At 36.2% G+C, this 13972-nt stretch overlaps 1 protein-coding gene across 20 annotated transcripts in view; it reads left to right on the top strand.

The window, feature by feature from the left end:
• Positions 1-13972, top strand: part of RBFOX1 (RNA binding fox-1 homolog 1) — a 681896-nt gene that overhangs the window by 368508 nt on the left and 299416 nt on the right. For 4 of the 20 annotated variants that reach the window (XM_032197968.1, XM_032197979.1, XM_032197975.1 and 1 more), the window contains exon 1: positions 11667-11952. The exons of 4 other annotated variants lie outside the window; for them this stretch is intronic. In XM_032197968.1, the coding sequence (XP_032053859.1) occupies positions 11809-11952 (144 nt within the window). In that variant the 5' untranslated portion in view covers positions 11667-11808. Of the gene's footprint in view, positions 1-10011; positions 10185-11659; positions 11953-13972 lie in introns of those variants that run through there. 12 more of the 20 variants (XM_032197970.1, XM_032197994.1, XM_032197981.1 and 9 more) reach the window with 10 other exon arrangements.

Here is a 13972-nt window from a genome sequence, read left to right as displayed (position 1 = left end):
TTTATTTATTTTTAAAGAAAATATTGATGGCTATGTCCATTAAGGATTACTGTCTAGAAGCAGCAGTGGTAACATACCATAAGTAGCACTTTTTTTTTTTTTTTTCTTGAACATATTGTGGCGTTAAAACTATTAACATTTAAAATTTTAGAGATTTAGCTAAGAACTTGTTGCGGGTGAACTCAACAGGCAGCTGAATGCCACACAGCTGCTGGCTGATTTTCCCACAGTGGCATAGGGGAGAAAATCGGAAAGAAAAGTGCAAGAACTCGTGAGTTGAGATAAGAACAGTTTAAAAAGGGGGGGGATGTTTTTGAGAAAAATATTACTGATATCTTAATCTGGGATATTGCAGATGTTTTGGGTTGAAAGAGCCCATGACTGTATTCACTGAGTGTTCAGACTTCTACTAGTAGTAGTGTGTTTGGTTCATGACAAATGGAAAGTGGAACAAAACTACTGATTCTTAACTTGCTCTTGTTTGTAGTCTAGCTGCTGATTTGTCTATCTTGCTTTTGTGTTTTTGCTTTTGTGTTTCATTTGTGAGAAATGGAAGTTGCAATATCTGTAGTTGACTAGTGTGAAGTTGCATCTGGTCTTGTTCTTCACTGTTCTGTATTCCAGTTGAGATGATTCAAGTATTTAAGATTTTTGCCTTTTTATTGACACATAAGATTTTTATACCTCAGCAGTGTTTCTTATCAGAACTAAGGAATGCAACTCTGGTACCAATAATATTGCTTTCTAGTAAAAATGAAAGGTCAAATATTTAAATTTTACAAACATAATTACAAACATAATTTGTATTACAAATATAATGCAGCTGATACAGTACAGTGTCTTAATATGGGTCGAAATTGTCTCAGGAAGGTTATTGGGTGCAAAGTGAAATGTGGTGTGGGTGGCACTAACCATCTGTAATCAGTTGAAAAACCTTTTGTGTGTGGGCCACCTGGTTTCCGCTGACCAAGCCCTGACACTAGCACTTGATGACTGGAAGAAATTTGCAGCAGGTCTTGGCTCGTTTCCTGAAGCAGAGGTATCCTCATCACAGGAGGTGCCCATGAGAGCAAACTCTGCAGGGAGGGCAAAGGTTTGCATTCATCTAAGGGGGGCATTTTGAGAGCCACTCCCTGCAGGTCACAACCGATGCAAATAAAAGGTGGCATTAGAAAATGTTTAGTATGTTGTGCTTAGTTATAAGGAAAAACATGTTAGAATCTGGTGTTAATAATATGACTACTTCTCATGTAGTTATTTTTTAATTACCATTACCTCTGTAATAAATTACAAGACATACACAGGATGATGCTTTTTGTTTGATGTATGCAATTGGTGGGTATACTGATGTAACTTAGAAAGTAGAAGCTGTTACTGGTAAACTCTTGTCTTTGCATTGCTTTGAATGACCACTTCAAACAAATGTCAGCAGTTATGCTGTCAGTCACATTCCTTCATATAAATACAGTTTTTTCTAACTAACAAATTATGTTTGATGTATGTTTGATGTTCTGCCTTGTTACACTGTAGTAGAATGTGTTTTGGAGAAGATCACTTTTGTCTTCCATATATTTATGGAAACATGTCTGCTCAGTCAGCACTATTGAGAGGAAGGAACAAGGTTGCCTATGTTAGCTTTAGCTTAGCTATCTGGCCTAATAGTAATATAGTAATAGTATAATAGTAACATTTCTACTCCTCTTCAGCTCTTGGGATGTAGAAATAGAGGCTTTTCATAGTGTAAAAGTTTGGTTTTGTGGCTGAAGCTAGAAAATGATAGCTTGGAGGTTTAAATATGGACAAAAATGTTTAATGCCTTCTCCATGTACATGAGTGATTGGATACTGTACTGGGAAGCAGTGCAAGGCATCGGGTAGTGTTTTGTATGCTTTCATATTGTTTCTGAGAATGTGTTTAGCACCATATGTCAACCCTCTTTGTAAATATGTCTTACTTGACCTCACTGATAATTTTTCTGACTCCTAGAGGTCTCGAGTAGCTGAGTTTTATGTATCGTTCAGGTTTACAAAAAAAAGTATATTCAAGTAAAAAGCAGTTGTCCTTAACTGCATTTTAGATCTTTCCTGTGGCTTTTGGTTCATGGTTTTATGTCATGTGGTTTTAACAAAAAAAGTTTGAATTTAGATCATATGTTTTTGATACTGTAGTGAGAACACAAAGCGTCGTATACTTAGTTGGCAAAAGTCAAAGGCTATGAGAGAATATGTTCTTAAGTTTCTATATGGTCATAATCAAAACATGACACCTCTTTGCCTAGTGTATTTCTGATTTATGTTTAATCTGAGAGTTTCTTGTGGCACTACTTAAAAATGATAGAAACAGCAAAACCACTTCAGACTTAGTTAAAACAAGTTAAAACCAGATTTTTTCTTTCATTTTTGTGACAGTTCTTGTGATTCAAATGTTTATAATATTTATTTATTTTAGTCATAAAAATTCTATGTTGCTAAGTTTAAATTTGAAATTCTGTAGTTCATGCCTAAATTACAAAACTTCAAGGTATGACAACACCATCAGTGTCTTAATGGTACAATTTTCAACAGGACTAATATAATTCAAGAAAAAGAATGAGTAAAGATGGTTTGTGTACAAAAAAAACACAGAGCATTTTGCTAAAACGATACTTTCTTCAAAGTGCTTGAATGTGAAGGAGATAATAGGATGGGGGAATATTTGTGAATATCAAGTGAAAAAGAAAAATGAAAGTCTATTTCTGAGGTTTTGTTCCTTGTAACTTGCAGTGTTTTCTTAAAAAAAAAAAAAAAAGGCAAAAAACAACTTGACTTCTTAAAATTCTCAAACATCATGAGAACGAACAAGTTTCATGTATGTTTTTTCTTTTTAAGGGTATTCATGTCTGTCATGTCTAAAAGGTTCTTGGGAGTTAGAGGGAGGTTGGACAACATATGAGAGCTCCTTTTTGTTTGTTATAGAATCATAGAATATCCCGAGTTGGAAGGGACCCACAAGGATCTTGAACTTTATGCAGGAAGGAAACAAAGTGGTGCAAAGCACCAGAGGGAAAAAGAAGAATTAATTCAATAATATCAGCATGGATTTCAATGAATAAAGGAAGAGAGGAAGGAGTTACAAGTAGAAGAGGTAAATGATGGCCACCACAATGAGAGAGAGTTGATTAGTTTTGATGAAAACAACTTATAGCGAATATTGTAGAAGAACTTGTAGACTCTATTTATTAGCTGAGGAAAAGGATGAGTCAGGTGTTGTCCTGGTTTCAGTTAGAACAGAATTAATTTTCTTCCTAGTAGCTGGTGGAATGCTGTGTTTTGGCTTAGGATGAGAAGAGTGCTGATAACACCCCGATGTTTTAATTGTTCCAGAGCAGTGCTTATACCAAGCCAAGGACATCTCAGCCATTTGCTCTGTCCTGCCAACAGGCAGGCTGGGGGTGCAGTAAGAGCTGGGAGGGGACAGACCCAGGACAGGTGACCCAAACTAGCCAAAGGGGTATTCCATACCATCTGACGTCATGCTAAACAATATGTAGGGGTGGCTAGCTGGGGGGAGGGGGCCGGACTGCTCGGTAAGGCTGGGCATCGGTCAGCGGGTGGTGAGCAATTGCATTGTGCATCACTTGTTTGTACATATTATTATTATTGTCCTATTATCACCATTGTATTATTATTATTATTATTGTTATTATTACTTTTGTTATTATTATTTTCCTGTCTTTATCTCAACTCACGGGTTTCACTTTCCATTTCTCTCCCCTGTCCCAGAGAGGGAGGGGGAGGGTGAGCGAACGGCTGCGTGGTGTTTAGCTGCCGGCCGGGTTAAACCACGACATGTATCAACTGAGGTCAAGAAAGATTGAAAAAAAAAAAAAAGTACCAATTAAAGAGCAGGAAGAGGAAGGAACTGATTCTGTACTTGTGAACAGTCCAGATAGAGGTTACACTAATGAAGCAATTGGAAAGATGTTTTGGGGAGGACAGGATCCCAGACAGGTCCAGGGAAAGAACTGTTAGAAAAGAAGTGATTGCTCATTTCAAAACCAGCAGGTAGAATAAACTGGATAAAAAGACATGAAACACATTGACTCTGTGTATAATATTTGACTTTCTCACACAGTACTTGTGAAGGCCTGAAGCAGGAACGCAAGAAGGCTCACAGAGACAGCTTTGTATCAGTTTCATATGCAAAGCTGCCTGAATGCCAAAACATGTAGTTCTGCAAAGATGCTATAGAACTCGAACTCGTAAGCTCCAACAAATCCCTGCTCTTCTGGCATTGCAGTGAGGTTAGGTTGTAGCATCTAACATCTTTCTGCTAGAATTGTGTTTTGGAGAGTGTATAGCTGGCTCTTTTGGGAAGCCTTGAAAGTGCTTCTGTATCAACTAAAGCTCAAAGCTTCAAGAAACTTTTAGTTATCCTGAACTGAATCCATCTCCCTTTAGATGGAGATGAGTATTTAACTAGCTTGTTCAGTCTTGACTATAAAGATTTTAAGATGTTTTGTTGAAAGTGAAATTGTAAAACCACAAGAAGAAATTAGAGGTGAAGGTCTAGATTTTGAAGAGTTAGAGAGTCAGTTGAAACTGACTTAGTTCATCTTATGTAGTGTCAAAACGCCAAGGAGTGTTCTGAGGTTTGTTGGTAGATATGAGGATAAATAGACTCCCCTGGAAAACTGTGGAGGTATTGAACATTGTGTTGGAGAGAGAACATACCTGTGAGAGTTGGGTAGGCTGTAGACTGTAAGTAGAGGTCATGAGAAATGAAGACTTAGAGACTCAGCTGCAGTTAATGGAGGATTTGTTGGTATGATACGCAAGCATGTTAATATTTAGTTGTTATGCATTAAAATGAGTTCCTGCATTGTGGACTAAGTCTGGTGGATTTAGATTCAGGTAGAATATATGAGGAAAAACCCAGCCATAGACAGACTAATATAAAAGAAGTGATTTCATTGTAGAAGGAAACTGCACTGATGTCCAGTTAATTTAATTCCTACAAAGAAACGATACAACCTTTGCATAATAGCATAATTAATCTGTCATTTATTCTTTCTGAGATTTAACATTCTTTTATTTATTTATTTTTAATGTTATTAATCTCATGGAAAAAAAATAACTTAAGGCAGTGTAAACCCATCTTGCTTACTATACTTATACCTCTTGCTATACTTATAATCACATATGGTGTTTTTTCCCTCTTTCATTACTATGGCATGAAAACAAGCTCTAAATTCACTTGTTCTTGCTGCTTCTCACTTTTTTTTTCTTCTGATGCCATAACAGCATCAGAGTGTGAGATGTGATTGTGCAAATGAAGAGGCAAAAATCAGGGCAATATTGTTTTTTGATTAATGAATTTGTATGAAGATTTAAGTTTATTCTAAATAATGTAGAGAAAATATAAATCATAGTTCTGCCAGTGATGTGTCCATTTAAAAGAAGGAAACAGAATTTTGTACAGAAACAAATTTGGGTGAAATACCTTATGTCTGTACTTCTTATTTTCTCTCGTTCTCCTGCCTGATCTTTAACTAGTTCTACAGTGACATCAGGCACAGGTAGGCTGTGTCTAAAGTTTTATCGAACTTTAGATAAAACTGTAGACTTCTTATTTTCTATAAGTGGTTTGTAAACTTCCCCTCCTACATACTTGAGATGTAAGCTTAAGTTTCTATGATTAATACCTTTTCTCATATTACAATAAAAAAAAAAAATCTGAATTTAATAAAGCAGTTAATTTTCTATGGGACATATTGTTATGTATTTTTCTTCTGGAACTTTGAAAAGAATATTATATGGCAGTACTACACATGTCACTGATGTCTCCTTGCTAGCATTCGGATATTAAGAATAATAAAAATGGTAATTATAGCTGGACACGTTCATCAAATTTGATCTGTTGTGAATCAGGCTTGAATCGCTATCTTTCAAAGAGCCTCAATATATGTCTATGTGAAAGAGTTTATTTCATGTTGTGACAGTAATGTGTGGGGAGTGAGGGCAGCCCGTGTTTCTGAAAATGAAACAGGTATGTGTTCGTAGTAGCTGTATGCTAGATGAAGTAGAAGTCGGATTGTGAAAATAATTTGCTGACCTGATTTCTATTGGTTATGTCTGTTTCTTTCCCTGTTTTTAAGTGTGTATCACCAAAAGAAGCTTAGATACAGCTCTTTTTTCCCATCCCAAAATGTAATTGAATATCACCTTAAGCTTTCCTATATCAGGATGGCTGACTCCTTGCTTTCTGCTCTGCATCATGCAGTCTCTCTGTTCCAGCCCTGATGCTTGTGCCATTAGGTGATGAGTGCTTTCTGAAAGCTTTTGCTACTTCAGCTATCAGCCATAATATCTTTCCATTTGTCTGTCAACTGAGTCATTTGTCCAATGGTAGCATAAAAAGTGCTTGGGAACACGCAGTGGGAGGAGAAGCAGGGCGATGGTGATCCCAAAGTAATTTAAGATGCTTTGGAGCTTCATCCTGTGTCTTCCAAGCCCAATTGTGGCTTGGCACAGGCATATGTTTTTGAGACACAAATCTCCTGATAACATAAAAGGTAGGAAAAAAAAAAATAAATTATTTACAATGCAAATTGCATAGCAGAGTACAGCTCCTTTTCGTTTGAGGAACGGGTTTAAGCGGAGGCTGGTATAACCTGCGTCCCCACTAGATGGAGTTGCTGGTATAGCTGTGCGGGGATCGCCGGCAGAGAAAACCCTGCGGGGGGGGACAGCACCCGGGGTGTCAGAAAGAGGGCTCCGGCTTGAACACTGACCCGGCTTCAGCACGGAAGTGTGTCCTGTGTCAATCCACGCAATTCAGAGGAGTTACGCTGACATAAACTTGCACAAAATTAAATCAGGATCAGGTTTTTAGGCCTGTCTCCTTTTCATCCTTTCTCCTGCCCACCTCTTTCCCCCTTACTCTAGGGAATAGCTAAGTACTGTCAGCTAGGAAAATAAGACATGTCAAGGAACATACATCTTCTGTTTGGAAGGGTCTCCAACTCTTTAAGGGCTGAACATGATTATTTTTTATTGAGTAACTTCATTTTTTTTTTTCCTTTCATATGTGAACACTCTAGCATGACTAAAGGCTCTTGGCTTTTTTAAAGTTGTGAAAAATGTGTGCAGATAATGCTGAATGCTAAATAAATGCATACTAAGTGCTGCTGAAAAGGTTAAGCATGCTACAGTGTCTTTGTAGACATTGGGTATGAAACACTGGAGAAGTCAGCGGGCATAGCATAGAGGTTAAGAGAAACAAAATTAGTGATTCTTATTTGCCTGAGGTAAGTGCGAGCCTCTGTAAAGTCTTGATCTTTATGCAAAGACTTAGTAAAGAAGAGAAATCATAAGGAAAAACTTAAAATAGAAGTAGGGATTTTGATTACAAGATAATATCGATGGAAGTATAATAGAATCACCCATTAATTGAAAAGAGTAGATGGAAATATTTTGTCTTTTTGGAAAAAAAATCAACATTTCCTTAGTTTATAAAAATAATCATAACATATATAAGGAAGGAGTGTATTGTGTGGATAAGGAAGACAAGTCTATTAATGATTGTTAATAATTTGTCAAAATATACTAATGAAGCATTTTATTTTTAAGTTCATAATATGCTTCCCTTCCTGCTCTCAAGTCCTGGGGGCTATTTTTCATGTGATGCTAGGAAAGCAGCATTTAGAGGAAGCGCTGCACTATTCTTAGCTTCTATACCACTTGCCTGGATTACTTCTATACCACATCAACCGTTTTATAAAGTGGAAAAAGATGCGTTGCATGGATAATGCAATATGTGGTTCAAATTGTTTTAAGTGCTCGAAGCCGGGAGACGTTCAATCTCATAATACTATATACATTCAGTATGTGTAAACTGGTTAATATTCCTGAGATGAGACTGAAATGTGAACAGTGTGTGGTCTTGCAGGTGATCTCCTTCAGATCTCTTTACTTGATAGTGAAGGTCTAGCAGACTAGGCAGTCTGCTGTGAAAACTCTAATAGATAAATTTGAGGTTTAAATTTTGTAAATGTGAAGTTTGGGAATTTTGGGGAAGCAGAAGTTGGCTACCAGATCACAGCAAATTGAATGATTTTAAATGGAATGCACTATTTACAAATGCACTGTAAACAAAAGAATGGCTTTGTATTTGTACTGCAGGCATGTTAGAAATATTGTTGGTCCTTAGTGCTTTGTTTCAGAAGTTCTCTGATATCCTGTTTTTATTTGCATTTAAGATTGATCAGCACTTTGTCATTATTTTTTTTAAATGGCAGTCTCATTGAGTGTAGGGAGAGGGTGAGAGGGTACCTAACTGAGCTCTGCTCTGCCATATGCTATGATGCTGACAATCCAGACAGGTTGGAAAAGTTGCATCTTGCAGTGGTGTAGTGTAACCACTGCAGAAGAACTTTTAATCTCTACTTTTCTAATTGAACTTCCACAAAGGCTGATCTGGATATTGTAGATTGGTAGCCTTTTTTATTATTTTTTTTTTTTGGGGGGTGGGGGTGGAGGGGGAAAGGGAAAGGTTTGTGATTGTTAATTAGTAGGTAATTGATCAGTTACTGGGTGAGGGACAAAATACAATTCAGGTACTGAATCAAGTATGATCCAAACAGAAAGCCATTGAGGCAAATGGAAGATGTCACGGTGTAGGGAAGTTCTTGCAATTGCACGCATGGCTTTTTTGTAGGATAAGGTAAAAATGAAGTATGAATAATTTTCTGATGAGATACTGATGGGACATATGCTGTTCTGTAAAATTATGCAGCAGTGGTAGTGGTATCTGCACTGTGCATAATGGCAAAGGGTCAGATTGTGTACAGTCATTCGTGTACCTATGGCGAATTTGTGGTGGTACTTACTGCGTATATATACAGTCATAACTTCATATGTATTTATATTGGGTTTGGTGGAGGAGTGTGTAAAGTAAAAGAAATGGCTTTAAAGAAGTGATATATGCTTTATATTATTATTTTTTTTTTGAAATGAGGCACTTTTTAAACCTTTATCCTCTTAGACAAAATGGAAAGTTATCCTTGAAGGGGTAAAAGTTGTTAAGGATCCACTATATCCACTACAATAGGGCATCATATCAAGCTAAAGAATTATCTCTTTTAGATTTCTTACAGTACCTATGTTTAGCAGTTCTCTATGTAAATGCATGTGTATAGGCAATTTGGATACTTTATAGTTAAAACATTGAATAATATGAATAGAGAAATACAAACTATTCATAATATTTGTGGCTCATATTTTTCTTGTTTTCAAACATGAAAATTAAGAATAAAAGTCCAATGAGTAATTTAATCTTAAAATTAATATTAGCTACATTCACAGTACTAAATTGCCTTGAAAGAATTGTTCAATGTGGTGCTTTTAAGAGTTTAATCTTGTTTATGGATGTCCTCTTATCTGTGAAGCAGTGCAATAGAAGAAACTGCTTGACCCATCACCATGTTCCAGAACTTCACTTTGGGAAATTGGATCAGCTTATACAGTTCCAAACCATTTGGCTGAGAAGCATGTTGCTTTTGATTTTGACATAATGTAGAATGAGTTGGTTATCTGCCTCCTTACATAACATATTTGTTTTTCATTAAACATTCTGATAAGGTATTATTAAATTACCATGTATTATTTATGGTGTTTCATATGAAAATGAGCTGAAGGAAAAACTCTATCAGTTTAGCGCATTTGCAGAATAACAGGCTTTCTGTGCTAGGAGGAAAAAAAAATGAAGAAAAGCATGACATACTCCTGTCAGAACAGGAGACTGCTTAAGGCAGAGAGTAAGAATGAAAAAAGGAGAAAGGGCATAGAGAGAGTTCATTTCTCCTTCTTGCTTTGTCTTGCTCTGTGGTGTGCTTTTTTTTTTTTTTTTTTTTTTTTTGGTGATAAAGTAATTTGTGCTGTTCTATATCTGGGCTGTTCTAGTAGATCAGTTCATGATAAACTGCAAAAGCATGGATGTTTCCTAAGCCAAAAGCAAACCCTGTATTCTAAGTTTGTGCATTTATTGTTTTGGTAGTGATTGTTAAGTGTTTTGAATACCTTATTTTTGTTGCACTGACTGCTTTTGAGAAAGAAAAAGAAAATAATTCTACTGGAAATTTTTTGGTTTTGCATGAAGAGGACTTAGTGGATCTAAATCAGTCTCTGAAGCTTGTGTGGGTGCAGGTATGTGTGTGCACATGTAAAATGAAAAAGTATTTTTTTAATACAGCGCCTGAGTTACAGTGACATATTTTGTATCTGTTTCCAGTTAAGCGGGAGTTTTTCTTTATTTCTAAGGGTAGTTATCAAAATCCAACCAGTTACTGTTTCTGAAAAAGGTTTCTATTTTATGTGGGTTATTGTTGTTAATGTTAACTCTTAGTATAAAATGTGCTTTGTGGGAGTTAGATATCCTATAACATAGGTAGTTTTAAAATCTTCTGCACGTTTTTTTTAAAACAAACCCCTTTAAAACCTTAGGTGTTACTTTGAGGATTGACCGTCTTTCCCAAAGAAATAATACTTCATTCATTTGTTAAATTCTAATTAAAAATAGTAGTATTTTCTGCTATACTTGAGTTGTATCCAGGAGGAAAAAAAAAGACTTGTAATATGGACTTCAAGGACAAGTTGTAATATAAATTATTTGATTTGCAGGTCACATCCTACTTTATTACATAAAGACTAACTAGATCTACTAATGAATAATTATTACTCCATAAAATAAAAGGGGGGGGGGGGGGAAATCCTGCAAGAGTAGAATACTAATTTGAGGTATCACTCTCAAATTAAAAAGCAAACATTAAATGCTGAAAGTTGCAAATGTAATTTTCCTATGTAACCCGATCGGGCAGTCCTTTATAATAGATTGACTGGCTGTCAAATAAATTTGTAATTTTAGATGAGATGGGTTTTAGTCCAATTTAAGATAGTCTTTATCCACGCCTGCTGCCCTCCCCTCCCCCTCAGTAAAAGACAGCGTGCCACAGCATTTTGTTTCACTCCCAGTGTTTCTGCTGCAGTGGTTGTACTGATAGTTCAGCGTCTCTGTAATGCTTTTATGCGTTTCTCTGGGAAAGTAGATGGTAAAGGACATGTGGCTATAAAATTAATTTGTATTTAAAAATAAGCTCATCTAGTGATTGTGCTGTGTATTTACTGGAATCCTCTTGACTAGCCAAGATTCTTTCCCTTTCCTGTTCTGTGCTTCATACTTCCCTTCTTGGAATGGGAAAGCCCCTTTTATGTCAGGTGTGGGTCCTAGGAGGAAAAAAAAAGTGTGTGTATGCGTGTGTGTAGAATCATAACAGGCATTCAGTCCCAGCTGGGCAATGACATTAATTGCCCAGATCTCATGGATGCCTGTGATGCAGCGAGCTCACTTTCTCTCCTTCCTGATCCTCTCCAGGGATTTTTAAAATGCAGTATTTGAATTTTGGTGAGTGGTAAAGACCCTGCCCTAGGACCCATTTGACAAATGAGAAGCTGTGCAGCATCAGCACCAGCCGACTGAGCCTCACTGAGTCAATCTCTCTCTCTACTAGTCAGCAGCTACTGTTGTGAGACAAGCTTCAGCTCTCTGTCATTGAGGAAGTTCCATTTGCTCATCAATAGGCTGCAGGCTGTGTCTTTTTTTTTTTTTTTCCTCTCTTAAAAATTCAGAGTTTAGATCTACCAAGTTGCCTTAGCTGACGAATGTAGGGATCTAGCGCCGGGGGGGGGGGGGAGAAAGGCATTGAAGAAATACTGTTTCTTAAATAATCAGACGGAAAAAACTGTAGTGACAAGATAGGGCAAACGTGCTTGCATGCAAGCCCCCTCACTTGTTCTACGTAGACTTCAGAGCAACACCATGCAGCATCCCCTTACGGGTGCAACCTGCGTGGCACTACCGAATGTGGGCATGTGTCCCCAGCTCTCCTGTGCCTTGACTTTTATGTACTTACAGCAGGTAAGTTTGCTCAACTTTTGCTTTTCCTGTAGTGCCTGCTTTATCAGCATCATTTGGGGGATTTGTAATTGTGAGGATATTTTTGTGTGTGAATTGACTGTATAAATGTCTCCCACTGTGTGGAGTGAATGTTGTGCTTGCACCTAGGAATAGTGAGAGTGAGCAGAAAATACGTTTTAATAGAGATTCAAGCTTTGCATGTCTTTTTTCTTTCTTTTTTTTTTTTTCCCCTTTTCTTTTTGCAATGTCTTTATTGATGCTGTTTATAGATATTTGACAGAGTACTTTAACTGCATTTCTCATGGATACTGTAGCAGAGTTTCAGCCATAAAGGACTGCTCTTTTTTCACTTGCAAGCATAAATTATACTTCTAATGTAAATGTGCCCAATGGCAATTTTGTTTAAGCCTTCTTTGAAGCCAGAAATTTTAAGTCTGTGTTGAAACATGCTGCTGATTAAAATCAAGCTGATTTTAGTCATTAAAAAATTATAAAGCTATATCTGTGCAGAATTAAAATACTTCTGTCACTGAAGTATATTAGAATGGGTTTAAAAATGTTTTGAAATAAGCAAAATGATACCATTTTATAAAAGATTAAATCCCATTTTAGAGCATTCATTTATACATAAATTTGCTTCTATTTTTGAAGTATTTCAACCACCACCCCTCCCCAAATTACTTACCAGTTATCAATAACTCTCTTACCCACTTATTTAATGTTATAATAATGTTATTATTTAAAATCATCATTGTATGTTAGTTCTCTGTTTTTAATGGAGCCTACTGTTACAGTCATCTAGTAGGTGTGCATAGTCAAGATGGAAATATGTTCTCAAGCAACAATGATTAATCTTGTTTATTCTGTTACTTTCTGGTGGAACTTCAGGAAAAGAAATTCTTTTGCTCATTATAACAAATAGGAACATTTGCCTGTTAGTTCATCCAACTTCCATTGCAATAGTTTAAAGGCATATTGACTTCCATGAAACAGTCTCTAACTTTATTTCTGTATTTAAAAATGCCTGAAAGAAAGATTTTTTTTTTTACAGCATTTCTTTGCTATATCTTGTTCATAAAAATGAAATAGATTTAAAGCTTTTTTTTTCCCCACAAAATTTGCTTTGTGTTACTGATGAAAGAACAGAACTCAAGTATTTGGAGGATATAAACCCTTCTGTAGCTTTTTCTTCAGTAGTGTAGTATAAACCATTTCTGACTTGGAGCATGGAGTGTATAATGAAAGATTCTTGTATAAGCCCTGGATTATACATGTATGCGGGCGGGATATGTCTGCAATTAAAATTTACAGCAGTTAAGTATGTATTTAATATTTGAATAAAGAGTATGCCATAATTGAAATATCTGTTCTTAGTAGTTCTGTATTCTGGGTACATTTTCAAAATGACATTTGTAGATTAACTTTAATGATCCAGTGTGACTTGTATGCTCACTGGTTGTATACAAAATGTACTCCTGTATTTTGGTGGAATTGTTCCTCTGAGTTTGCCAAACAACAATTTGAATGCTGTAGATCTAGCTTTTGAAAGGGAAAATGTGAACCAAGGTGAGAGAGGTCAATGTGGCCACAAAACGAGCTGATAAAAGATAATATAAAGATGAGGTTAGGTGCTGTAATAATCTTCCTGGGTGAGCTATTGCAGTATTATTATGCAAACATCTATAGTATGGCACTGCTTTAAGGTTTAAGAAACTGTGCAACCGTAATGATTACTTTAAAACAGTGAATTCAATTCCACCTATTGAATTTGAGAGAAAGATGAGAAGTGATTGCTAATGCACTTTACAAAGTGCTATATCTACAGGATAATTTTTAACTCTTTAAGTGGATTAACTGCTACACTGAAAGTGTGTGTGTGTGTATATATATATATTTAGTGTTAGCTTTCTAGTCTGGTTAATCCTATTGTCAGTTTAGAAACATTCAGGCTGTACTAATCACAATTATATATGTTTAAAACTCATCTGAATTCCTGATGATAATTGTGGTAGGTTCAAAA

The sequence above is a fragment of the Aythya fuligula genome, chromosome 15 (assembly GCF_009819795.1).
Source record: "Aythya fuligula isolate bAytFul2 chromosome 15, bAytFul2.pri, whole genome shotgun sequence".
Taxonomy (NCBI): domain Eukaryota; kingdom Metazoa; phylum Chordata; class Aves; order Anseriformes; family Anatidae; genus Aythya; species Aythya fuligula.
Note: the sequence above shows the minus strand (reverse complement) of the source record. Positions and strands in the feature narration are given on the sequence as shown.